Below are 27406 nucleotides of genomic sequence, written 5' to 3' on the forward strand. Positions count from 1 at the left end.
TAATATAAGGTGGTTGAATCAACAGCTTTTAATTTGAAAATATTATAACTTAAATTATAATGGATATAAAAATTAGGTGCATAGGACAGATGGTCAATGACTCGAGCTGCGCTTTCTTCACTAGCAGCAGCAGACAAGACCAACTCTTCAATCCCTGTAGGAGAAGAGCATAGTTCAATGGACCTCGGCCTAGGCTAGGATATGGCGATGGTACGCCAAAGTACACATTTTGTTCAGACATTTGCGCACTTAATAATTCAGTCTCTTGACTCATTGTCACAACTCCAAAAATCATTATTGGGTTGCCATTGCTTTTTTCTTGGGTTTTTTCAAACGTTTCAAACCATTCACGCTAGTTTTGAGAAGGTTTGAGTATGCTGTACTGAAGGTTTCCACATCTGTTTGTTCTATCACTGTGGATATCTTTTTGCTCCGTGATTGTGCTCTAACCAGACATTTGTACTGAGGGTTTTTAATGACTGGTTTGCCATCCCGTGGTTCAGGTTTCGTTCGGCCGTCATCTGAAACCGAAACGTAAATGAAGTGGTATCTCGACACGAATACATTGTGTTATACTGTGCAGGTAACTAAGTAAGTACTTGCATCGTTTCATAGTCATAGTTACGGATCCCGATGTTCGAGCTTTTTGGAACATTTTAGTTAGCTCTGCCAAAAACTGAAACAAATAATGAATACCATTAAAAATGTTTTGGCTGTTCATAAAATACAAAAGTAATTATGGTTACAAACTTACCTCCTCATTTCTTAATAAAACCATGTTTAGGGTATTTGTAGATAGTTGTAGCAACTTTACATTAGTTTATGTTATTGATAGTAACTTAGCAAATTTTATCTAAGAAACGCATTTTATGAATAAAAATCGTAAATTCTAAGCTCGCCTGACTCCACGTTGACTAACGTTGTCGTTTTTGACGTTTCGTTATGCATTTGCAAGGAGTGATAGAGTTCGAAGAGCTAGAAAACATTTTTTCTAAGAAACAAATACTGCTTGACAAATTTATCGACCAAAAGATCGAAAGACCGATTTCCAATTTCAAAACTCAAACGTTGTTATATTAGTATTATAAAACCAAACTAAGCAAACGTACTCTGCAAATGTCAACAAATTTCATTTAAGTGGCCCATTCACTCCCAGCAGGAGACTGCTCACACACTACAAAGGGAATGACACACTATCCTGCGTATGGCCCAGCATCACTTTCGTTGAATTTCTTGCGTGTATCGGTTAACTTGCAAATCAATAATATGCCAAATTTACGCATGATATCAAAAAAAGATAATTGTTTCACTTTGTTTTTTTTTTGTTATTGAAAAAAATATATACTGAGAGAAGAATTTGTTAGCTTTAAGGCTAGCACGACAGGGCGCGACTTGCGCGAAAGCGACGCGGCATACGGCTAGGTGAACTGCAATGCAGAATAATGATAAATAAAAATTTTACTCTTTTGGTGCGCATAAACTGCAGGTGTATAATAAAGACGACAAACGCTACATGTTTTCTAAATGTGTTCTATAAACTTTAAGTAGTAAAAATAATGCTCTAAATAAAAATTATTAGAACGTAAATCGAACGCTTGCCAATGCCAAAAAGACTTGTTTTAAAAGTTGACATAGCTATATTTACATATATGTACATCTTCTGCCCCAGAGGCATGCCGTCGCGATTTACTCACATTTTAGCTTTTTAAAATCGAGTGATAAAATCACTATTTTGAAATTTTATCACAATAGCGAACAGACAAGCACCGTGACGTCACATTTTTGTCGCACCGCACTCGCCGCGACTAATGGCCGGTCTCTTGAAATCGGGTAGTGTTTCACGGGCGATATGGGAATTACGAACCTCGACTCAGAAAACTTCTATTAGAGTCTCGTTCGTAATTTCTTATTTACCGCCTTTAATACACAATTACAATTATGTCTTATTCTCCGTCACATAAATTTTAAATAGGAAATTTTAAAACGCCGGAACCCTGTTTAGGTGTCATAAACGTCAAAGCTCTTTGCGTTACAGGGGACGAAGTGCACATCTAGATATAGTGGTATTCACAAATTAGAAAGATAACGTAGAACGTGGTGTCATGAGTCGTTTAATTAGAGTTGACGAAGTAAAAGAAATTCTTCAAACTGACTATTTTAAACTTGCCTCTTTAGGATTAATAATTTAATAATTACTAGCCATAATAATATCATTCGTAATCGTTTAGACCTTCTTATTGAAAGAGCCTCGTTCATTTCCTGTCACGTTTACTTTTACTAAAGTGAGCTCAAAGCATTGCATAAAAACGGACTCATGATTAGATAAACATAAACTCGACGTGAACTCGACCGCTCACAGCAACGACGTAAATTATCATTACAACGTGCGACTTGATATCACTGTATTGTAATTTATTTAAGTGTTTAAAGTACATGGTTTTTGCATGTTATTTACATGTGAATAACGTCTGTATTACGGAATATAATATAACGGTTAGCAGTAGAACAAAAAACCGCTCTCGAAATTTATTATTATTTAGGTACATACAAATAAAAGGACATTTTATTAGATGTCGAATCAAGGTAAGTCTTCAGATAAGATTCTTTTTTTAGATATGCTTATCAAGCCTGATTATTTATCTTGGAATAGTTTTGTTATTTCGTAATATTTTTTTATAATGATCGTATTTCCAAGCCGCATATTTGTTATTTCCTGTTGCTGTTTCGCTATCTTTTATGAGCGCCAAATGTTTATTCAGTGATTACGTTCTCCTTAGCGAGCGCGGAAAAACTACTAATTTCGCATTGACCTGCCATAAAATCAAATAGAGGATGGAAAAAATATGTCTAAGCATTAAATGGACGTCGGGTTCGCGCTAAAAAGTGTCCGCGTCTATATCCGCATCGTCAATCGCGCAACAGTCTTCGTTTGTTCGTCTGACAGCGCTGTTATCAATCATGCAGTAAATAATAATAACTTGTAAAAAAAGTACTCCAGTAAAGTGTAAAAACAGGATTTTGTATCAAATTTTCACTAAACAAATATATTGTGTTATCATTTAAAAGTGTGATTTTGTACTGTTGTATTTAATTCATATTTAAATGAATCGTAAATATAAATCACAAAAGCAAACAAAATAATCAAATAGCTAACTGTCCTTTTTGTACACATTGTATGCGCAAAAGATGGAAAGTGACCCATTACATCAATTTCAAGAAGTGTATATAAACTTCTTGGTCGTTTTCAATTGTTCAAACCACAAGCGATTGAAATATTTAGAGCAAAGAAAGTATGAGGCGCTTTGATTTTAATCTTATTTTTAAAATGATTTTTTACTAAACGTTAGCAATAACTAACAAAATATTGTTGTACTCGTTTTACGGCTTGGGATTACCGATCAGGACACCGATTCAGAACTCTTCGATATCTTAACCGAATCGTCGTCGATTGGATATGGTTTTCGAATTGAAGGGCGCTTTCTGAGCTATTCAGAACATTCGAGTTGTGACATCACTTCGGTTCAGTTTCGAATACGACAGTTTGACGTTCGATTCGGTTCTTGTGAATAAAAATGAAAAGAAATCGTACGATATCTAATCGAATCGGTCGACAATAGAGTTATCGTAAGGTTCTGAAACGATCTAAATTTATCTTAATTTATATTTAATTTATGTTCTGAATCAATCCAGATTTAGTTTATATTAATGACTTACCTAGCCTTATGGAGGGTATAAAACATGAGATAGTATTGTTTGTTGATGATACTTCCTTATTATTTATAGTTAAAAGGCACCAATGTTCGTACGACGATGTGAACAATGCTATATCTAAAGTAGTTGATTGGTTTGCTGTTAATAACCTACTTCTTAATGAGAAAAAAGCAAATTGTGTGAAATTTACATTACCCAATGTTAGAGAGATGGTTACAAACATTGAAGTTAGAAACGAAAAATTGAATCTAGTGGATACAGTTGTATTTCTAGGTATAACGTTAGATGCTAAATTGCAATGGGGTCCCCATATAAGTAAGTTACCAAAACGGCTCGGCTCTGCAGTGTACGCGATTAAAAAAATAAGGAAACTTTCAGACGTCGAAACCGCTAGATTGGTTTACTTCAGCTACTTTCACAGTCTAATGACATACGGCATTTTGCTTTGGGGTAATGCCGCCGATATCAATAGAATCTTTGTCCTGCAGAAACGTGCAGTTAGGGCAATTTACAATCTGGGCCCCAAAGTATCTTTGAGAGATAAGTTTAAGGAAATTAACATTCTTACGCTAGCCTCACAGTACATTATATGAAAATGTAATTTATGTTAAAAGGAATAGTAATTTCTTTATGAAAAATAATGACAGACATAACATTAATACGAGGAATAGAAATAAACTAGCTTTTCTTGATAGTCGTCTTCACAAAGTCAAAAAATCATTTAAGGGGCAATGTATACGCTTATAGATATTATAGATTAGACGTGGTGAAAGTATTTGCTAATTTTTCCCACGCCCATTGAAGATCCAAATTATAATACATACGTAGAAAAAATTTCATATATTCGAGAATTTATAACCAAGAAAAGCCCCCACTCCTTCTTATTCTTTGTAAATCAGTCATGTGTGCGACTTTGCAAAAATGGTTGGTAAAAATATCAACCCTATTCCGCCTGGAATAATGAGGCACCTATTTCACTTGTTATTTTAACTGTTCTGTCACAATATCCATCAGCAAATTACGTCGCCGCGGCAGTGGCCACAGTGGGGGTCCTCGGCGGAGCCTACTACGCTTACCAAGCTTACAAAGCGCACCAGAGACACAAGATTCCAAAACACTGGAAACAAGTTGGCACGTTGCAACATCTCTTCCTCTATCCTGTAAAATCCTGCGGCCCTGCGATACTGAATAAGGCAGAATGTTCTGCGTTAGGACTGAGAGATGGCTGGCTTCGGGATCGGTAGGTATTTGTTACAAATACGGTATATAAAAGTGCGGGTGTAAAAAAAACACACGTAACAAATTATTCAGTATTGAACATAGCCTACAGGATAAATAATTTTTCCTTTATAATTAATTTAATTTTGCAATAATTGCTTAGTAAATACCTAATCTACTTAAGTTAATTATATTCATTACCGATATTAAAATTAATTTAAAAATAAGGTAAGTTTCGGGGTGACGGCGCATCTAAACATTGTAAATAAGTAGGTACTACTTTTTATTGAAATTAAGTTATTCTTTATTTATATATAAATACGACACGGGACATTGTGTGGGTAAATTTTTTAACAGTTTATTTAAAAAAGATAGCCCTGAAAAATACAAGTTTCGCTTTTATTCTATGATTAATAATGTGTGTATGGTCTCACCATACATACTAAAGTACAAATCTGCGCACGCGGCAACCTACTTAGGCCGCGCGCAGCCTTTTGTTTTATATAACTAATTAATCTTTAATATTAACTCAGTACGTCACCAACTGTCCACAGAGACACTACTTAAGGAAAGATTTGCCACCTAACACTTGTAACTTATTACGAAAATATACTTTGAACTTTCAAGCAATCTTTCTCTTCGTGCTACTCTACTATTACAACTAACTTACAACTACAGTGCATGTATGGACTATACCTGGCCCATACATTTTGGTCCTTCGAGCAATAAGGCATTTTTTGCGACTTGTACCTCCGTGACGATAGCGAATCGGTTTGACTAGCCTCCCACAAGCGGGTCTCACCAGTTGAATTGAGAAGGCGCATAATATCGTCATTTGGGTGCGAGAAGCTGGGTACCTTGAAGCTACCGTTTTCAACTCGGACGATTTTTGGAACCACTACTCTACTTCCGGTTGCGGAATTCGGCGATTGAAAGTGTGAAGGCTGCGGAAACTCTGTTGTCTTCGTGTCGCGAACCAACGCTGCTCGACACGGCTGTCATCGTAAACTACGTGCCAGACCTACGATCTAACAAACATTAATTTCAAATTGCTGCTCTGCCGTAAACTACGTACCAGAGCTCCGCACATACTTCACTTACCTTCTTACGACAACTACTAAGAAGAAACAACATGGACGTACTAAAATTGCAAGAGCAATGTTTCCACAACATAAAATCTCTGTGTACTAACTATGGAAAGGATAGCAAGGTGAGAAAAACTGAAGACTATCTAACTAATCGGCTTGAGTCCCTCGAATACCAATGGAAGGACTTCGAGCAACGACACTATACTCTTGTTGAAGCAATCGACGATAAAACATTAAAGTACTTCACTGAAGGTATTTTTGGCAAAACCAAACTGTTATACCAGACTACAAAACAAGACATGGAACTACTTTTGTCACAATGCGAGCGAAAAACTACGAATTTCGACTTAAGCGGGGTAATAGAAGAAAGCACAGACGAAAAGGTGAAAGCACTACTCAATCGTCAAGACTGTAACTTCAAAGCTCTTGACCGTGCTATGTCAAAGATAGACTTGAAATCTGTAACCGAGAAATGGGAACTAGAAGATCATCTTTCCATTTTGAAGTCAAAGTGGGACGTCATCGACAGACACCACTGGGAACTGGAGGCTATACTTAAAGGCTCTAATATTCAATATTATAATACATTTGCGTCAATAGAAGACAAGTACGACGAATTACGACGAAGCTTAAGTGAAAAAATTTGGTCGACTGTACATTATCAAAAATCAGCGCCAAAAATTGAGATCCCAGAATTCTACGGTAGCTATACACAATGGATTTCTTTCAAAGATCTTTTCGAAGAGACTGTACATAACAACCCGATGATCAACAAAGCGCAGAAGATGCAGCATCTCAAAACAAGGTTGCGTGGTGAAGCTGAAAGATTGGTACAGCACCTCAGTATAAGTGCTGAAAATTACAACGCGTGCTGGGAAATACTAAGACAGCGCTACGACAACCACCGCGTTCAGTTCACTTTTTTTATCAACACCATGCTGAACTTGCCAGTTATACAGCATCCAAACAGCTACAATCTAAAGAAACTACATGATGTCACAAAGGAGTGTATGAATGGCCTGTCGAATATCGGTGTAGATACTACTACGTGGGATCCCCTTATCGTCCACCTCATGTTACAGAAACTTGACACCATGTCGTACACCGACTACATGAACCAAATACAAGATCACAGAGAGCTGCCGCACCTGCATGAATTTCTTTTCTTTTTGGAAGGCAAATTCATGGCGTACGAAAGTATGAAAAATGCTAAAAGAGAGACAACCAACCCACGTAACCAATCTGCACCAAAAATCTTCAATAAGTCGTTCCCGGTCAAAAATCATCACTCCGAGGCGAAGAAAACTCATACAAAAACATACCATACAACTTTTGGTCAATTCGGACGGTGCCCACACTGTGATGGAAAACACGTGTTGATGCAGTGTCCAAAGTTCGTCGACCTGAACTCAATACAGCGCAACAATATCGTTGCGAAATTACATTTGTGCAGAAATTGTTTATACAGTCACAACAATGCTGAGTGCGCGTCAACAAAAACTTGCAAAGAGTGTGGCATGAATCATCACACTTTGTTGCACAATTTCGGAAACAATTATTTAAATAATATAACTACTTCCAAGTACGATGGGAAGATCAAGGCACCTCAACCATCTACTTCACATCAACTAAGCTCCAATCACCTCTTTACTAATGAAATGGAGATACTCTTGACTACTGTGCAGCTTCAAATAAAAGCTGCAAATGGCACGTATGTGACCCTACGAGCTCTATTAGATCAAGGTTCGCAAGTCAACCTAATTACCGAAAAGGCAGCGCAACTACTACGACTTCCTAGGCAACGCCTCAATGCTACCATATCTGGAGTGGGAGCGCTATCCGGAGACTGTAAAGGACGCGCTCAAATTACTTGCAAGTCGATTCACTCCGATTATTTATTTCAAACTCAAGCCCTCATAATGAAAAGGCTCACAAATAACTTACCCAACACATCCTTCGAAAAGGCTAACTGGCCACATTTGGAACACTTAAAGTTCGCAGATCTCGAGTACAACATCTCGCGTCCTATAGATTTACTGCTTGGAGCCGACGTGTACTCCGATATCATTCTTGACGGAGTAGTAAAAGGAAATCAACAATCACCTGTCGCACAACAGACGCACTTAGGCTGGATACTGTGCGGCAAGATGAAAACTTTCAACTGTCACGCGGTTACAATCAACTTAGACAACATAACTAAGTTCTGGGAGAACGAAGATATCTCACAGGATTACAAGGACTCACCCAAGGACGACTACTGTGAAGAATATTACTCCAAAACGGTACAACGAGCCCCAGATGGAAAATACATAGTGAAAATACCTTTCGTCCCTGACTACGAAAAAAAGATGGGGAAGTCACGATCTATTGCCATCTCTCAATTTTTACAACTAGAAAAGCGGCTCGATAAGAATAAAAAACTCGCACTTATGTACCGTGATTTTATAAAAGAATACGCCGAGTTACAACATATGACTCCGGCGGCGCGTTCTATCACAGCGACTAAGCCGGAGTGTTACCTACCCCATCACGGCGTCCTGCGGGAACATTCGTCCACAACTAAACTAAGAGCTGTATTTAATGCATCTCAAAAAACAACAAGCGGTTTGAGTCTCAATCATTTACAAGAAAAGGGACCCAACCTACAGAAGGATATCCAGACCCTTATTCTAAAATGGAGGTCCTATAAATATGCATATACAGCGGACATAGAAAAGATGTATCGTTGTATATGGATCGCAGACGACCAGCGCCAACTACAAAAAATTATTTGGCGCGACTCTCCCAATGACAAACTGACAGATTTTGAACTTTGTACCGTCACGTACGGAATGAAATGTGCACCTTGGCTAGCTATGAGAACACTCAAACAACTAGCCATAGATGATGGTCACAAATATCCAGATGCTGCTCTCGTCTTACAAAACGAATTTTACGTTGATGATTTAATTAGTGGCCACAGCACCATCGAAGCAGCCAAACAACTTCAAGGTACACTCATCAAATTACTACGCGGCGGGGGCATGAACTTACGTAAATGGTCGGTGAATCATCATCAGTAACTTGAGAACTTAGTCGAAGATCAGATTTCAACTCAACAAATTTTTGACTTCAAACACGAAGAAACTAAGAAGACCCTCGGCCTCAGATGGAACCCCAGTGACGACACATTCACATTTAAATGGGACCTAGAAGAAAAACCGAGGCTTCAATTTACTAAGCGACACCTACTATCGGAGATCTCAAAGCTATACGACCCGCTGGGATGGTTGGCTCCTATAACTGTATTAGCCAAACTGCTATTCCAAAAGGTCTGGACGAGCAAACTCACATGGGACGAAGCCTTACCGACCGATATACAAGAAGAGTGGCTGAAGTTTAGAGCTGAACTCCCTGAAATCAAGGCCATGACACTTAACAGATGGCTTGGGGGGACGCAACGATATGTAGAACTACTTGGCTTTTGTGACGCCAGTGAGAAGGCTTATGCGTGCGTCATATATACTCGTGTTACCAACGAAAATGGTACGCTTACCACGACTCTACTCGCTGCTAAGACTAGGGTTGCGTCTCTAGCACAGAAAACAACTCTGCCTAGATTGGAACTCCGCGGTGCACTATTACTATCACAACTAGTTGAAAAAGCAGTAGAGGCCTTCAAAGGATACGACATCACTATTCAAGCTTGGAGCGACTCCCAAGTGGTGATAGCCTGGTTGCAAGGAGACGTGTCAAGATGGGAGAGATACGTAGCTAACAGGGTCAATAAGATCAAACAAATCATTCCGGCTGCCAACTGGCAGTACGTAAAATCTGAACAGAACCCTGCGGACTGCGCCTCCCGAGGGATGTATCCTACCAAATTACTTACCTTCGAGCTGTGGTGGAAAGGACCTGAATTCCTTCAAACTACACAAAAAGAGAAGGCTCAGAAAAATACTACGTGTCTCCTCACTACTAACACGGGGCTAAAAAATAAAGCGGCGACAACCCTACCGACAAATAACAATACACATTTTATTAATGAACTTGTAAATAAATACAGTTCATTGACACGCGTACAACGAGTCACCGCATGGATACAGCGCTTCGGTGCAATTGTCCGCAACAAAACGAAACCCGAAACCAACTTCCTTACTACAAGCGAAATTACCGCTGCAAATGAACAAATAATAAAATGTGTGCAACGCATTGAGGTTGAGCAAGAATACAAATTACTTGTAAAAAACGAAACTGTGCCGATCAAGAGCCCTATTTACAAACTAAACCCGTATCTGGATAATAAAGGGATTATTCGTGTCGGTGGGCGCCTAAACAACTCCAGTTTGCCAGATGAAATGAAAAATCCTGTCATTTTATCAAGGAATGGGCGACTAACTCAACTACTTATCGAGAAGGCCCACTGTACTACACTTCACGGTGGCGCTCGACTAACTTTAGCCTACATAAGACAACGTTACTGGATCGTCGGTGGCAACAGAGCGGTCAAAGCGAGACTACGTCATTGCATCCGGTGCCACCGATACAAGCCGACTCAAACTTACCAACTCATGGGCGACCTGCCGCAGCAAAGAACTACTCCATCTCGACCTTTCACACATACTGGTGTTGACTTCACTGGCCATGTGGAGGTCAAGCTGAACAAAGGAAGAGGTGTTAAGACATCAAAGGGATACATTGCCATCTTCGTATGTATGGCAACTAAGGCTGTACATATCGAGCTCGTGTCCGACCTCAGCACTGAAACCTTCATCGCTGCCTTTCAACGTCTGTGCGCGCGGCGGGGCACGCCAAAGCACGTTTACTCAGACTGCGGCACTAACTTCATTGGCGCCGCCAAGTTACTTCGGAAAGAATTTGAACAGTTCAAAAAAATTCTTTCACCAGAGTTCTTCACAGAGATTGGGAAACTTGAAGTTGAATGGCACTTCAACGCTCCTGCGTGGCCGAACGCAGGTGGACTCTGGGAGGCTGCTGTAAAATCTCTGAAATACCATCTAAAACGCGTGCTAGGTGATCAAAAACTGACATATGAAGAGTTCTCAACGCTGCTTACGAAAATCGAGGCCTGCATGAACTCGCGGCCGCTGTGTGCACTAACTGAGGACCCGGAAGAATTTTACAATTACTTAACACCCGGACACTTCCTCACTGGCGGCCCCGTGATGACATTACCCCTCTCTGATTACACTGACGTCAGACACGTTGACTTGCGGCGACGATGGCAGCTAACTGAAAACATGCTTCATCAATTTTGGAAAAGCTGGTCCAACGAGTATCTAACTCAGCTTCAGAGTCGCAGCAAGTGGCACAAGGCTACAAAAAACATCAAAGAAGACGACATTGTGCTAGTAAAGGAGAATAACTTACCTCCCGGAAAATGGGCCATGGGGCGTGTCATAGAGCTTCATCCCGGTTCCGATGGCCTTGTGCGAGTCACTACTATCAAGACTCAAACCGGGGTGATGAAACGCCCCATCGTGAAACTATCACCACTCCCGCTGGAAACTGACACTTCACATGAGATGAAAACTACGTCATCCAGCGAGCCACATCTTACCACATCGTCAACTGCACAACAACGTACGATCAGAAAGAAAGCTGCAAATAATTTTTTTACAACATTGTTTACAATATCAATTACAATGTTTACACTGATAACGGGAGCACGTGGCATGAATGACGGCGGCGGCGTAACATCGAGCGCTCATATTACATACTTAGAATCGAACAGACCGATTTATTATGATTCACTCGGGCAAATGCAAATAATACACGACGAGTGGACATTACTTATGTATTATAATTTAACTAACTACTGGATGAGCGTACAGCGAATTGAAGACTATTTACACCATTTGACAGATACGTGCGATCACATAGATCCTAGATACTGTGAGACGACTCTTCAGCAATTATCTCATGAGATGCAGCTACTTCATCACTACAACACCATCTTACTAGCACCACACAAACATTTAGCCGAGCGTAAAAGGAGAGGATTGGTCAACGGCATCGGATACGTTGCGAACAGTCTGTTCGGTATACTTGACCAGCACTTCGTGGATAAATACCAACAAGATATAGAGGCGATTAAGGAAAACGAGAACTACTTACTAGAGTTAACTAAGAACCAAACATCAATAGTGGAACTAGAGAACAAGGTGCTAAAGAAAACCGAAACTAACATTCAACGACAACTTAACTCAATCGACGGCTTCATGAACGAAACTAACTCGAACCTAGCTAAAGTCGAGTCAGCTATGGAGGCCATGATGGCCACCAGTTACTTCAACTCGGCGTCTCTTGCAACCTACTTATTGCTTAAAGACCTAAAAGCAATGGAAGAAATGTTGTTCGACACATTAACTAATGTATACAAAGGGCATATGGATGTGCATTTGTTGAGTCCTGTGGACTTGATGGAACAGCTGAACGCCATATCTGGAAGGCTTCCGAAAAGATTAACATTGCCGGTAAACAATGTTAAAGAAGACGTCAAGAACATCTACAAGCTTGTCTATATCAAGGCTCGCGTTACTTCTAACTACTTTCTATTCGAGGTCCATATACCACTTACTTCGGATGAAAATTTTTCTCTCTACAAGGCCACTCCACTACCTGTGAAAACTGACGCAGGAACCGGCATCATACAGATACAGTCGCAGTACATCGCTGTCAACTTTCAGAAAAATATTTACATCTCTCCATATGAAAATGAGCTGAAGCTATGCACTATGCTCAAACAACGTAACTACATCTGCAACAAAAACATGCCCGTATTTAACTTGCAGAGTAAGAATGCCCCATGCGAGGCAAAACTACTCAGTCACACCACAAGCACACCCTGTGACGTCAAGAAAACGTCATGCAGTGACGCGTGGATCGAGTTACACACTCCAAACACTTGGCTGGCGGTTTGTTGCGGAACGTGCACCTTGCGCACCATATGTGATAACGACGTCACCTCGTATACAATGACATCATCAGCCATCGTAACTTTGATGCAAGGGTGCATGTTGCAGTCCTCCGACTTCACCATCTATTCACACAACGAGTACAACTCAAACTTGAAGATACAGTTAAACATCCCATTGTTGAACTCTACAGTGAACAACATCGTGAACTTAACTCATCACAATGTTCCATGGCAAGTTTTACACAACACGTACGAGAGAGAGATGCAAGATATCGACAAACGACTGCTTTCACAAAAGGAACGTGAAGTCCTCCCGACGACGATTTCATCCCATGACGTACATCAGTACGTGATCTGCTACATTCTTCTGGGAACTGCAATTTTCATAGCTACAGTTTGGATTGTCAGAAAGTGCCATCCACTCAACTGCGCTAAGAACAGAAACGAGCAATCCGAAGCTCACCACGAGGACATAGAGCTGCAGTACACCAAACCGGAGCGAGCGGCACAGAGCGCGCCCGCGCCACCGCCGCCGCGCCCGCGGGCCGTGCACCCTCACTCGCACCCTATTACTACAACCAAAGCTGAAGACAACTTTGCATTTAACTTCGATGACTAATTCCTTGCTTTGTACTGGCATATCTTTACCTTAATAGTCTCATTTTATTTATTTTCATTTTCTTTTCTTTTGGGTTGCCAACATGTATGGTCTCACCATACATACTAAAGTACAAATCTGCGCACGCGGCAACCTACTTAGGCCGCGCGCAGCCTTTTGTTTTATATAACTAATTAATCTTTAATATTAACTCAGTACGTCACCAACTGTCCACAGAGACACTACTTAAGGAAAGATTTGCCACCTAACACTTGTAACTTATTACGAAAATATACTTTGAACTTTCAAGCAATCTTTCTCTTCGTGCTACTCTACTATTACAACTAACTTACAACTACAGTGCATGTATGGACTATACCTGGCCCATACAATGTGTTTTTCCCTTTATTAATAGCGTTTCCCAATTTTTTGATACACCTGAATGCTATAGAATCGTTCTTAAATACTAACCTGTGATACTAACTAAAAGCACACGCGTGAACGTAATGAATATAAAACCTTTATTTCAGAGTTTTGGTGGTAGTTGACAGTAAGAACAGCTTTATTACAGCAAGAGCTCACCCTGAACTTTTGCAAATCAACCCGACTGTAAAAAGCGCTATTCTTACTTTGAAGCATGCTGATTATGAACCCCTGCACGTTAATTTGGCAGAGGTAAGCAATAATTTTTATACTTTAAAGCCGGAAATATCACGTTAAGAACCCTACATACATGAGTTTTATTTACTTTAAATGTGAAATCAGAGCAGTTGAAAAATGTTCGTCCAGATTTAAACCTTTCGCGGTGCAACAACCCTATGCGAATCAATCGTGTTAGTACATCTACTGCCCCACAGGCGGCGTTCGTGTCATGGGCCCTCGCAGAGGGAATAAAAGTGTCCTCACTTGAATAGGTAATTAAAAAACATTGAACTTACTTTAAATTAAAAGGATGTTCGATTTGTCCACGTCCCCTTTACTCTTACAGACATTTCAGACACATTCCTGGGTGTGCCGGTCACACGCCGATGTGGTCTTCCACACAAAAATACGCTTTACTTGCTTAACACAAACACTACTTAATAACGGCACTATTGCTAATAAATTGCTGTATCAACCCAAAAATCAATAAGTAAACGTTGTTTTGTGTTGTAAACATGAGAAAAAAACATGAGACCACAAGTTACCATACAACTAGGCATTTTGAACTAATTTATGAATGAAAAAGTGTCGCCATCTAGACTAAAGCAAATATCACTAAACATAAAGTCCATTTAATTGGCCAGAACTTTATGGTCACAGTACAGGCAAAACACTTTTCCTGAATACTAAGATAAAAATAATATGAAATTTTAAACGATTAAACCTAATTAAATACGCGAGAAATAAAAGACGCTTTTGATGTCAAAATGTCACTTAGAGGGACAAAGTCGCTTAGTTGGCAACTCTGCATAGATATACGCGCGGCGGCGGCGCGGCGTACGCGTCGGATATCGTTGATGATTAAATATCTAAATGTTAATTTTAAAAAGACAATTATGATAAAGAAATAGGTTTCGCAATAATCGTTTTGTCTGGTATAAGTAGCAGTGATAAGTGACGTGTTTGGCTGCTTTTCACTATTTTAAACGACTTATTATATTGCAAAGATTTTGTCCTGAGTATCTCCCGCTGTGTGTAGGGTTGACACAACACAGACATTTCAAACAAATCTTTATCATTGAATAACTCTGAAACTATTAAGTACACTTAGAGCAAAAAGACTTTCAGTACAATCAAGTACATATTTAAGACTCTTCACAGTTTTCGGCTTTGTCGGTCGTTCTGGTCCACCCGTATTATATTTTAATTGCAATATTTTACTACGAATAAGAATTTTAAGAAAATTATAAATTTATTTAAAAAATTACATAACGTTGGTTTGTTCGCGTCAATTGTATGAAGGCTGTTTTGCTTCACCAGCATTAATTTGTATGGATTCGTTACAATATTTATAGTTTATAATGTATGTACCTCACTCATTCTACCCTAACACCTATTTTGACAAAAAAATATTATAAAAATATCTAAATGTGAATTTAATCGACTACACGCAATAAACAGACATTGAATCTCAATATTATACTAAGCGCGTGTGCCTACGTACCTACCCATATTTTGTTCGTTTTCCGTGCTATCGTACAAAAGATTGTTCCAATTCTGCCAGTTATTACAATTTCTGTAAGAAGCATCATCATTACCATTTGAAATGCGGCATGATATTAGTGACCTAATATTTTTAATAAAAATAGCATCAGTCTCAATTGACCGTCCGGAATTGCTATCACAAATATCACTATAAGCTCCCTTTATATCTTTGAGAGAAAATTCACTTCTAGTTCTACGGGGTTAGGCCCGTACTAATTACAGGAAAAATGAGTTTATATGGCGTGCAAGCAATAATTTCAACATTCTAAGCAAAGAAGATCCTTGATTCTATGTACTTAATACTCTTGATCTGGATCTTTTCAAAACGAGTGTGATTTCGGCAAGGAAAGCACTGAGTGGGATTTATTTGACTCATAGTGAGGCTTACAGCTACGGTGGTCTTTTTATATTATATGTAGGTAATAAGTTGTTAAATTATGCATTCAGGTTTCTTATTATATTTGTGAGGATATGTAATTGGCTCTCAGTTTTTATTATTTCATTTAGTTTTAAACTATTGGTTTTCCTTTTACATAAATAAATATCAGAAACAATTTTATTTCAGGTAGCAGCTACACAAAAACCGCAAACTGCGGTCGTGTGGGGTGCCACTGTGCCTGTTTACGATTGTGGATGGGAAGCTAGCGAATGGGTTTCGAGGTAATAAACTCTTTCATACAAATGCCTTTTTACATAAGGTTTAATCTTTATACTGTGTAAATGTACGTGAGTTACGTATATGTTAATAAGGTTATATGTGCGCCGATAAAAGTTTTTGCAACATAAGAACGTTTGTTCGCTGCGTTTAAGGCTTTAAACTTGATATAGAGGAAATACGGACAACGATGAAGACGAAGATGTTTCTTGTGCAATCCAAACTGACCAATTCAACAAAATAAAAACCGAAAATGGCGTTAATTTAACATGGTTAGTGAACCACTACTTATATGCTAGCGCTACAATTAGAGTCAACGACAACGCTGCGCTCTTCCACACGAACGATGTTCACGTCGCGTTATAAACGCGGCTTTTATTGCTTTTCAGCAATAACAAAAATAGTATTTAACTGCCTCCGTGGCCGGACGGTTACCATGCCGGACTGCCACGCAGAGGTCCTAAGTTCTTCGGAGAAATATGTATATGGCCTACATTTATTTCTCTCGTGAGTTTGGATGTAGTTTGTGGTTGTCTATGTGTGTCCATGGCACCCGCGACACAGGGTTTCCCTATTGCAGGGAGGGATATGAGTGTGTTGCGTTATTATTATTTAAGTACAGTAACTGCAATATTTATTAAAAAGGTATTTTCCAATATGAATGATATCAAACAATCTCTTATGTTTTTTCGTTTAGCAATAAAAAAGTTATTTGTATACTCATGATTTATGTTGATGATCTTTCGGATGTAATTGTAAATGCATTTTACGTTGATTAGTGCTCATTACAAATTCATACTATATGTAAGTCGCGCGATTTTGGATGATACCTTTACATCAATTAGTATTTTAATGGACAAAAGTATATTCTTCTTTAGTGTCGCAGTGGCGGATTTGCAGTCGTGGCCGTCCTAGGCCCCAGGCCATGTAGTCAGAACCAGCCCCCCTTTCTCAGCACATGTAGCACACACAGCATCTGTCATATACTGGTAGACTACATAATGAATTTACTTTATTGCCAACTTTTATCGAAATCTTTTGAGAAATTTAGTTAACTATAGTAGCTGCGTTCTTTCTATTGGTGGAAACCGCATGAAAATTCGTTAAGTAGTTTTTGCTTTTATCGTGATCAGACAGACAGACAGACGCGGTAGTGATAATATGTGATGTAGCGATTATACATTACATTATAGATATGTAACATAATATCTATATTTTATACATAAAATGTACGAAAGCGATTTAGGAAGATTATTGTTATACGGTGCGGTGCAGTCCGGCCTTTAGAATATTAGGTACTTAGTTATTTCTTGTTACCATCAGTGAATTTTGTTACGATTAGCCGCCCTAGGCCCGGGCCTCCTGGGCCTTAGGGCAAATCCGCTACTGGTCGGAAAGGTGTAGGCGTAAACATTTTCCATCATGTGAGCCGTCTACATCTGCCAGCTACCCACGACACATAACATTCATCCAATAACACCGATTACAACTTCACAGGATCGTAGACAATTCTACTACAAATTATCGTCTGATGTACTACGCAACTGAGAAAAGTCGTAAGATACGCGAGAAACCCGTAGTTAAATTCTACAATTTGACTAAGTATGATACGGTAGGTATATCATATCATCCCTTGACATTTATATTTTAAATTGTAATATTGACGACATTGTAATTTGAAATAAATTATGATATTCTATTGTAAACGTGACATACATACGTGAACATTTTTTCCTCAGAGAGCGGGACGCCTAGCGCCTGTATATGTATTATTGCTTGATAAGTGAAACGCATGTTTATGATAGTTACGAAATGTTTAATGATTAAAACCAAAAACTAAAAATGTTTGATAATAAATATTTTTTTACTACTCGTAAATACTAATCGTAATTGTAGTCTGGTGGGCTCGCTTTTTACATGTATATTTTTTATATATATAATTATTTTGTTCTGTTTTGTCAAATAAGGACATTGTTAAGTATTTTAGGGACAGCGGGACATGAAGCTCAAAAGCGAGACTGTCTCACTCAAAGTGAGACGTATGGTCACGTTAGCATACATTACAAATAACTTTAGTAAACAATAAGAAAGACAAACATTACGTTTTTATAAAACTACGCTGTGGTAGTAGTAGATAAGTGCAAATGGTTCATTCCCACTTATATTCAAACTCGCACTCAAATTATTTATGTACAAAAAAATAAACGTTAACTTATTTTCTAGGGTGCATTCCCCGATGAAACATCCTACAATCTAATCAACCACGCGTCAGTGGACGATTTGAACATGCGTATGAAGGATGCTGAAGCGTCGCTTCTCCAATTCCGCCCGAATTTCGTGCTGACAGGAGCCAAGCCTTATGACGAAGACAACTGGAAATTTCTTAAAATTGGTGACAATATCTTTGAGATAATCAAGCCTTGCACTCGGTAAGTATAATCTGGGATTGTTTTATTCCTTTCAGAGGAATAAAGTTCGTAGATCACTCGGAAAATATGTTGGACAGAACAGACTAAAAACATTTAACTACATCGTAAAAGTTTACCACAAATTCAGATTGTGAACTTTCCAACGGCCCGTGATGTCAAACGCGCAGATTTTATGGGTGTGCTCGCGAAAAGGACGAGTTTACTACATATTTTTCAATGGGGCGAGCCCGGGAGCCGGGCCTCGGGCCGAGACGCGGGTATCATAATTGAATATATGTACTAATACGCGTATTCAATTAAAGTATGTATCGAGAGCTAGGCCGCGTCTTTGAAGTTACTGATCAGCGGCGGATCCGAACAGGCCGCTCGGTGTGTTCGCTACCTTTACGCAATAAATTGAAAAAAAAATTGATGTAATATATACACTAGATTCAGGGCTTCTTAACCTTTTTCTAGTCACGGACCCCTCTCAAAATTACAAAGAGCCCACGGACCCTTTCCGAAAACTTGAGAGAACTTCTTGTAGTGCACGGATAAACCTATGCAGGTTTTTATTGTGCTGCCAGGTATATAATGAACGAGCCCTGTACCCCACCTACGGTGGGGTCGGGCTCGGCCTGTGGCGCGTGGTCGGTTTCAGTTTACGGGGTGTGCTCATGCTCTTCGGTGGCACAGCAGTTAGTACTATGGGCGCTTGATGAGGACGTCGAATCCCGATTTATGCCAATTTAAGAAACGAACATTTCTAAGTTGGTTTTGGTCTGAGTATTCTGGGTTATTGTTGATTTGGTATACATAGTACCTACATAGTACAGGAAATTCGGCAGTAGTTTGGCATTTTTCCTCCCTAAATACTTCTCTTTGGCATAGCTTTCAAGAAAATGAAATCTAACATAGAGACGGTTGAGATACAACAACGCTATAATAAGTATCTCATTTCCACTACATCGGGAAGCATGCTTTACATTTTTACAATTGTGAGATCTTGTACTCGTAATCTATTAAGTCTCCGTATATTATCTCCATTTAATAGCGTGCGGACGCTTCGCGCTTCGCTCTCCGCGGACCTCGGCCTCCGGCCTCGGCACTTATGGCTTTGTTTTAAAAAAATTGAAATAGCTCTTCGATGGCGGCCATATTTAAAAATTTCAAAAATATATTTTGACCACTAATTATTATCAAACAATCTTAGAAATCTGCCAATCGTGCCAATTTTCAGTCCGAGCAAAGCAAGTTTTTTCAATAGCCATTTACATAAAAAATTAGGTCTATATCGAGAAACGGCAGAAACTAAATGTTTACCCCAAATTGAGATTAAAGCCATGCCATTTTCAGTCGAATTAGAAGAAATTTTTATCTACCGCCAAAAAAGATTGTATGGCAGCAATATTGAAAAATGCCGAAAAATGACTTTGACCGCTAATTATTATTAAACACTCATAGAGACCTCGACATGTCCACTTTCAATCGAATTAGAGCAAATTTTTATCTGGTGCTAAAAATGTTTGTATGGCAGCCATTTTGAAAAAAGGCGAAAAATAAATTTCGACCACAAATTATTATCAAACACCTATAGTTTGATAATAATTTGTAGTAATATTATATTAGTTGTTGAATGGCGGCCATATTAAAAAATGACGTAAAACCATTTTTGATTACAAATTATTATTAAGCACTCCTAGAAACCCACACATGCCAATTTTCAAAGGGATCAGAGCATTTTTTTTCTGCCGCCAACGAACGATTCTATAGCGGCCATATTTGAAAATGACGAAAAACCAATTTTGACTACAAATTACTATCAGGAGTTCTAGAGGCCTCCGCATGCTAATTTTCAGCCGACGAAAAAAACGCTCATATGACAGCCGTATTAAAAAATGGCGAGAAGAAACTTTTGACCCCAAATTATGATTAAGGACTCCTAAAGCGCCCGCATACCAATTTTCAGCCGGATCGAAGCAAGTTTTTCTTCGGCTGCCATTTTGAATTCGCCATCTTGTTTTATTTTATCCCAGGCAGTTGACCACTATTAATCTCTATGACATTCCTCGAGCACCTCCTACCTATCTCTAATAGTTTCTGTGATAGGAGACTTTGAAAGTATGGCGGCCATCTTATTTATTTGAATTTCGAACATTTTTTACTTCACCTCATAAAAGTGCACAAATATTCCCTTCATATAATATAGTTTTTGCAGGCCGTTGAACACTCTTTCATGTTTTCCACATTTAGGTCTTCTCATATTTGATTCTTTGCTTTGGAATCTATCCGCGTACAACGGTATAAATATCTTTTTTCCACCATATCGGGAAGTATGCGTTCTATTTCTATTAGTGAGTAAGAACTTGTAGCTTTATATATATAATAATAAATAGAATAAGAAAGGCTCTCGGGTTGCATTGACGCGCGTCTCGCTCGCTACTATAAAGGTGCCTACAGATATGATCGACAATGTCGATTAGGAGCCTGCAGACATAATCGATCGACAACGAGAATTATAGACGTTTTCTAGTTGTTTGGGAGCGCGTATAGAGAATGTGGCATTCATTTCTAAATCCAAGTTACCTATCCTGGCTAATAAGCACTCCCAAATACCTCAAAAACGATACCCAACTTGCCATTATTCGAAAAATCGTGCCTGCTATCTTGGATTTAGAAATGAGTGCCACATTCGTAATGAGCATCCCCAAGTACCTCGAAAATAATACCCATACTGCATTTATTTGAAAAGTCGTGTCTGCTATCTTGGATTTACAAACAAGTGCCATATTCGTAATGAGCACCCCCAAATACCTCAAAAACGATACCCAACTTGCCATTATTCGAAAAATCGTGCCTGCCATCTTGGATTTAGAAATGAGTGCCACATTCGTAATGAGCATCCCCAAGTACCTCGAAAATAATACCCATACTGCATTTATTTGAAAAGTCGTGTCGGCCATCTTGGATTTACAAATAAGTGCTATATTCGTAATGAGCACCCTCAAATACCTCGAAAACAATACCCAACTTGCCATTAGTCGAAAAATCGTACCCGCCATCGTGGATATAGATGTTAGTGCCATGTTCGCAATTAGCATCCCCAAATACCTCGAAAAGGGTACCCATATTGCATTTTTTTTTAAATCGTGTCCGCCATCTTGGATTTACAAATAAGTGCTATATTCGTAATGAGCATCCCCAAATACCTCGAAAAGGATACCCATATTGCATTTTTAAAAAAGATCGTGTCCGCCATCTTAAATTTACAAATAAGTGCTATATTTGTAATGAGCACCCCCAAACACATCGAAAACGATACCCAATTTGCCATTATTCGAAAAATCGTGCCCGCCATCTTGGATTTAGAAATGAAAAAAAAAAGCATTTATTTACTAGATAAAAGTAATTACAGTATCCATTGTTGGGGCTACTTGTAAGTAGAAGTTACTTGTGTTAGAAGCCCCGCTATTCAGGGTTACATTTTTTTTATCCGTAAATATTTAACTAAAATAAAACTAAGAAAGATGCGGATAATTAATGTGTGTGTATGGTATATGTCTTTGTCTGTCTGTAAGTCTGTGTGTGTGTGTGTTTGTATGTGTATGTGTGCGTGTGTATGTGTGTGCTTGCGTGCATAACAGAACGTATAAGTACTACATATCTGGTTGTGTAAATAAATGTTGATTTAATTTATTATGCATTTATCTATTTATTTTAGGAGGTTAGTCACCAATCCTTATTAGAGCCTCAATGTCATCATACGTTTTTATTTTTAGCCAATCCTCTAGTATCTTTTTACATTCCCGGGAAGTTTTACAATAAATATTGGTTTCTTTGTTCACAAGGTTGTATAGATAGGTAGATAATTTTATAAATGTTTTATAATTGTTCCATATTCGAATTGAGCATCCCCAAATACCTCGAAAAGGATACCCATAATGCATTTTTTGAAATCGTGTCCGCCATCTTGGATTTAGAAATGAGTGCTATATTCGTATTGAGCATCCCCAAATACATCGAAAAGGATACCCATATTGTATTTTTTTGAAAAATCGTGTCTGCCATGTTGGATTTACAAACAAGTGCTATATTCGTAATGAGCACCCCCAAATATCTCGAAAACGATACCCATATTGCATTTTTTGAAAAATCGTATCTGCCATCTTGAATTTACAAACAAGTGCTATATTCGTTATGAGCACCCCCAAATACCTCGAAAACGGTACCCAACTTGCCATTATTTGAAAAATAAATTGCATTTAGAAATGCGAAAAGTCGTGTCAACCATCATGTATTCAGATGTAAATGTCACTTCCATAAGGATTACCAAAAATAAATTTTTGAAAATTCTTGGCAACCATCTTGGATTTAGAAATTAATGCCACATTCCCAATAAGCACTCCCAAACAACTCGAAAACGTCTGTAACTCTCCTTGTCGATCGAGGCTCCTAATCGACACTGACGATCGATCATCGATCGTATCTATAGGCACCTTAATGGATAGCCGTCAAAGGGAGCGAAAATTCAAAAGGTCACGTGCACTGCACCTATTTACTCACAATACATTGTATACAATTTTTATATTAATGCAATGTTAGGTAGGCTCCTCATGGACCCCTGGCGATCACTACACGGACCCCTTAGGGGTCCATGGACCACAGGTTGAGAAACCATCACTTAAATAATAATAAAGTGCCAGACAACCACAACAATGGCGTCGTCTCTAAATATGGAATCCCCTATACTATAAGGAATTGACACCAAAGCATTACCCAGAACACCCAGACCAGAACCAATATAGACATAATAGAAGGTAATTTCTATTTCAAATTCAACCCGGGCCGCCTCATCCAGCATACACATTATGAACCGTTGGGCGAGGTCGTCAAGGTGTTGTTAAATTAGGGTTAGTTGCAAAGTTCATAAATATGATACGTAAATGAAGGTATAGTAGATAGTAATCAACACTACGGTCAGAGCTTTGGCTGCAACCATTGACTTACAAACGGACAAACGGACGTCGGGTCCGCGCTAAAAAGTGTCCGAACTTACAGGGCGTTAAAATCGTATACAGGGCGTCAATCACGCTTTAGTCTTCGTTTGTTCAACTGACTAACGCCCGCTTGTCAATGATGCCGTATTGTGTAGTAAAACCTTGTAAAAATTACTTAACTAAAGTGACAAAACAGGGTGGTATATCATATTTTCAGTAAGTACTACATTGTGTTATCATAGTTATCATTTAAGTGTTATTTTATGCACTACTATATATAGTATTTAATTTATATTTATTACAAAAGCAATCAAAATAATCAAATATCTAACTGTCTCTTTCCGACTCATTGCTTGCGTAAAAGACTGAACGAGACGCATCACGTCAATTTCAATTGTTTGAAACACAAGCGTTTGAAATATTTAGAACAAAAATTTCATAGAGTCGCTTTGATGCTATGCTATTACTAAAATATTTTTAATACATGTTAGTAATACTTTCAAATATTGTTGTACTCTTTCTACGGCTCGGGGTTACGAATCAGAAGATCGAAAATACATTTGCCCGAAATAACTTTTGCATGAATTTCCATAATTCCGGAAGTATTTTATTAGGTTTTTCGGAAGAAATATGTGTATGGCCTACATTTATTTCTCTCGTGAGTTTGGGTGTAATTTGTGGTTGTCTATATGTGTGACCATGGCACCCGCGACACAGGGTTTCCCTAATGCGGGGCAATGTTGAGTGTGTGCGTTATTATTATTAATTAGTACCTAAGTGTTTATTTTGGGTAGCGTTTCTCTTACGCAATCAATATCGCACATTTTAATTTTGTAATTATCTCACAACGGCAAATACCCTACTGCCGTCATAGCCGTACTTTTTCATGCACAAGAAACATTTGCAAGAACTATGAGCAGTACGACTATGCCTGTTGAAGGAATCAACCGTCGTCAGTGATAAACCGTAATAATTGTATTGAAGCAATGTAAGCACTACGGCATATAGAAAAGTGGTGACGTTTTTGAGCGCAGTATAATTTCAGTACTATGCACGAACGGGTTAAGAAAATGGTAAGAAAAGAAAGGAAACCAGAGCTGATGCAAGCTTGATAAAAGACCATAATATTAAAGCTTTGGTATGTTATTACATCAATGAGTGAACAAAAACACTGCATAATAGTACAAATAGTAACAACCTTGATAGCCTAACGGTTTGCACTGTGGGCACTGGATGAGAAGTTCCCGGGTTCGATACCGGTAGGATCAATTTAACAAATTAACTTTTCTAAATGGTTCTGGTCTTGGTTTTCTATTGTCACATATTATAGACAATCACCTGGTTTGAAACTAGGGAACTCTCTGTATATACCCCCCACGAGTATCAAAGCAACAGAATCCCAGAGCAGAACCAATTTACAAAAGTTCATTTGCCAAATTGGTTCTACTGGGAATTGAACCTGGGACCAAGAACGATGGAATTTATGCATAACTCAGAACACTCAATCCAAAACAACTTTCGAAAAGTTCACATTTAGTTTTATTGTTGACTGAGCCGATTTTTTACGGTTTTAAAAAAAAATCTCGAATAACTCGAGAAATCGGGTACGAGAATTCTCGAAACTAGCTCGTAATAAATGGCATTGTATAAAATTCAACATTTACTTATAAAATTTATTTATAAATAATAAAGGCTACTTCATTGTGCCTATGTTCAAGTAATTTTCACTAGAAGCTTCATATGGTGCATTTTGGTAAGTTTCCAGTAGAAGGTGAATATGGTGTTTTTTTGCGCCTTTCAATTGTTGCAAGCAAAATTAGGCGGTACTGCAATGACATTACAATTTAAATTCAACGTTTTAGCTTTTTATATTCCTTTACATGTCACTACGTTTAAATGAGTTGACTTGGGACATTTTTTTTCATGGTTTTTGTATTAGACCCGTCGTCCATTTATTTGTAAGTAAATGGCTGCAACACACACATTATGCATAACATGCTTCTTTGACACAGTTGATCAGCTAACCAGGCTGTGGATAAACATAGCCCCAATAACTATTGGCCCTTATGAGCTCTCATCAAATCAAGTTACAAACAAACACACGTGACAAATAATTTAAAAAATGACGTACCTATATGGAACATTAAAAAACATAAGTATTTGATATGGAACATTTTTTTTTATTTATTATTACATTTTTTTTTTGAGGATCCGTTATGTTCCTTAATACATTATATTCGAGGTTTTGATCGTGTCTCACTTATGATAACGACGAAAGAACATGACGAAAAAGTGTTATAAAATTTAAAATTTCTCCCGAGGTATTTATGTACTTTTTACTAAAAGATATATGCATGTATTTTTATGACAACGTCTTGTACAACGAGCCCCCAAATCAACGTGGAAGCCTTTTGTACGTACGATCTTATCATGGTCATTCATTTTCAGGTGCATATTGACCACAATAGATCCAGAAACTGGAGTTCCCGATGAGAACGGCGAACCAGTGAAAACTTTAAGAACGTAAGCATGCAATTTTCATTTTTCAGCCATTACTGTCCCACTGCAGGGCAAAGGGCTCCCTTCCCTTTTTCCACTCTTCGCGATTTAACGCCGCTACAGGCCAAGACCTCATATACGCGTCCAGTTCGTCACGCCATCTCGTTCTGTGTCTGCCACGGCTTAGTCTTGCGTTTGGTGGTCTTTGCTCACAGCTCGTTTGACATGCGGCAAATGAGTCCGGCCCAGTTCCATTTCAAGCTCGCGGCTGTATGACCGACGTTAACGATTTGTGTTTTGGAGCGCAGTATGCTGTTTCGCACGCGGTCTGACATTTTACTTCCAAGATACTGCGCTCCATGCCTCGCTGACACACCCCTAATGCGAACTTCTGATATTCGTCAAAGACCCAAGTTTGAGCACAGTAAGTAAGGTCGGGGAGAATGCGCACGTCCGTGAGCTTTCTTTCGAGGTATAGTGGTAATTTTCCCTTCATCAGGTCTTTCATACAAACACATGTATAAGGCATATATAATATTTCTGGAACTAATTTAACAAAATCAAAAATTGCCTCTCGAACTCGATGTGTCAATACGATGACACATGATAACGATGGGAAATTCTCGAGACTATTCGGAGTTGAATATTTGAGTACATTCGAACGTTTAATGAAGTTAATGTAAAATATAACTGCTCTGCAACGTAAAATTTCTGTTAAATTACCAACTTGAGTTTCGGTAAATTGGACGTGTGACAATGCACCTCAGATCTTTGCGATTTAAAGCTCAGAGTGGCACTGCAACTGTTATGGACAGGCGTGTCGCTTACCACCAGACTATGACTTGTTCGTCCCGTCACTTGGTATCACAAAAAAAAATACCAGTAGTTACAAAAATCTATAATTTACAGGTATCGCCTAGATGAAAATCCAGAGATCCGCAAGGCAGCGCATAACTCGCCGCGCATGGGGTTGCAGATAGCACTGCGCTCCGACCCCGGAGGCTTAGTTTCGCTCAACGACCCCATTTATGCCGCCTAGCGCCACATAAACCAGACTACAAGCCGTCATTGTAATGTCCACTAGTTGTCATATATAAACCATATTAAAGATATATTATTATTTATT

General features: G+C 38.7%; 2 protein-coding genes across 4 annotated transcripts; one reads left to right on the forward strand and one right to left on the reverse strand.

Annotated features, from left to right (window-relative positions):
• Positions 1-8: 8 nt before the first annotated feature.
• LOC113226452 (signal recognition particle 14 kDa protein) lies at positions 9-14831 on the reverse strand. 3 transcript variants are annotated; one of them, XM_026459074.1, is made up of 3 exons: positions 14473-14831; positions 604-676; positions 9-521 (listed from the first exon to the last, which is right to left on the reverse strand). In XM_026459074.1, the coding sequence occupies exons 2-3, from the start codon at positions 653-655 to the stop codon at positions 295-297; spliced, it is 279 nt and encodes a 92-aa protein (XP_026314859.1). In that variant the 5' UTR covers positions 656-676; positions 14473-14831; the 3' UTR covers positions 9-294. The 3 variants fall into 3 exon arrangements, with proteins under 3 accessions (XP_026314859.1, XP_026314858.1, XP_026314857.1); XM_026459073.1 differs by lacking the exon at positions 14473-14831 and adding an exon at positions 1110-1217; XM_026459072.1 differs by lacking the exon at positions 14473-14831 and adding an exon at positions 755-901.
• LOC113226451 (mitochondrial amidoxime reducing component 2) lies at positions 2433-27406 on the forward strand. Its single transcript, XM_026459071.1, has 8 exons — positions 2433-2583; positions 4726-4951; positions 14065-14209; positions 16287-16381; positions 17874-17988; positions 18600-18805; positions 26230-26304; positions 27190-27406. The coding sequence occupies exons 1-8, from the start codon at positions 2571-2573 to the stop codon at positions 27317-27319; spliced, it is 1005 nt and encodes a 334-aa protein (XP_026314856.1). The 5' UTR covers positions 2433-2570; the 3' UTR covers positions 27320-27406.

Source organism: Hyposmocoma kahamanoa, unplaced genomic scaffold (assembly GCF_003589595.1).
Source record: "Hyposmocoma kahamanoa isolate Upper Pololo Valley unplaced genomic scaffold, ASM358959v1 192, whole genome shotgun sequence".
NCBI classification, from domain to species: Eukaryota; Metazoa; Arthropoda; class Insecta; order Lepidoptera; family Cosmopterigidae; genus Hyposmocoma; species Hyposmocoma kahamanoa.

What these genes read in the sequence shown, in the direction of transcription:
- LOC113226452 (XM_026459073.1), bottom strand. Translation starts at nt 1,133, where the DNA reads ATGAAATTTGTTGACATTTGCAGA. An exon ending in AATTTGTTGACATTTGCAGA is followed by an intron (nt 677 to 1,109) that starts GTACGTTTGCTT and finishes TATTTGTTTCAG; the next exon opens with TTTTTGGCAGAGCTAACTAA. An exon ending in AACTATGACTATGAAACGAT is followed by an intron (nt 522 to 603) that starts GCAAGTACTTAC and finishes TTTCGGTTTCAG; the next exon opens with ATGACGGCCGAACGAAACCT.
- LOC113226451 (XM_026459071.1), top strand. An exon ending in TGCACGTTAATTTGGCAGAG is followed by an intron (nt 14,210 to 16,286) that starts GTAAGCAATAAT and finishes ATTTTATTTCAG; the next exon opens with GTAGCAGCTACACAAAAACC. An exon ending in ATTTGACTAAGTATGATACG is followed by an intron (nt 17,989 to 18,599) that starts GTAGGTATATCA and finishes CTTATTTTCTAG; the next exon opens with GGTGCATTCCCCGATGAAAC.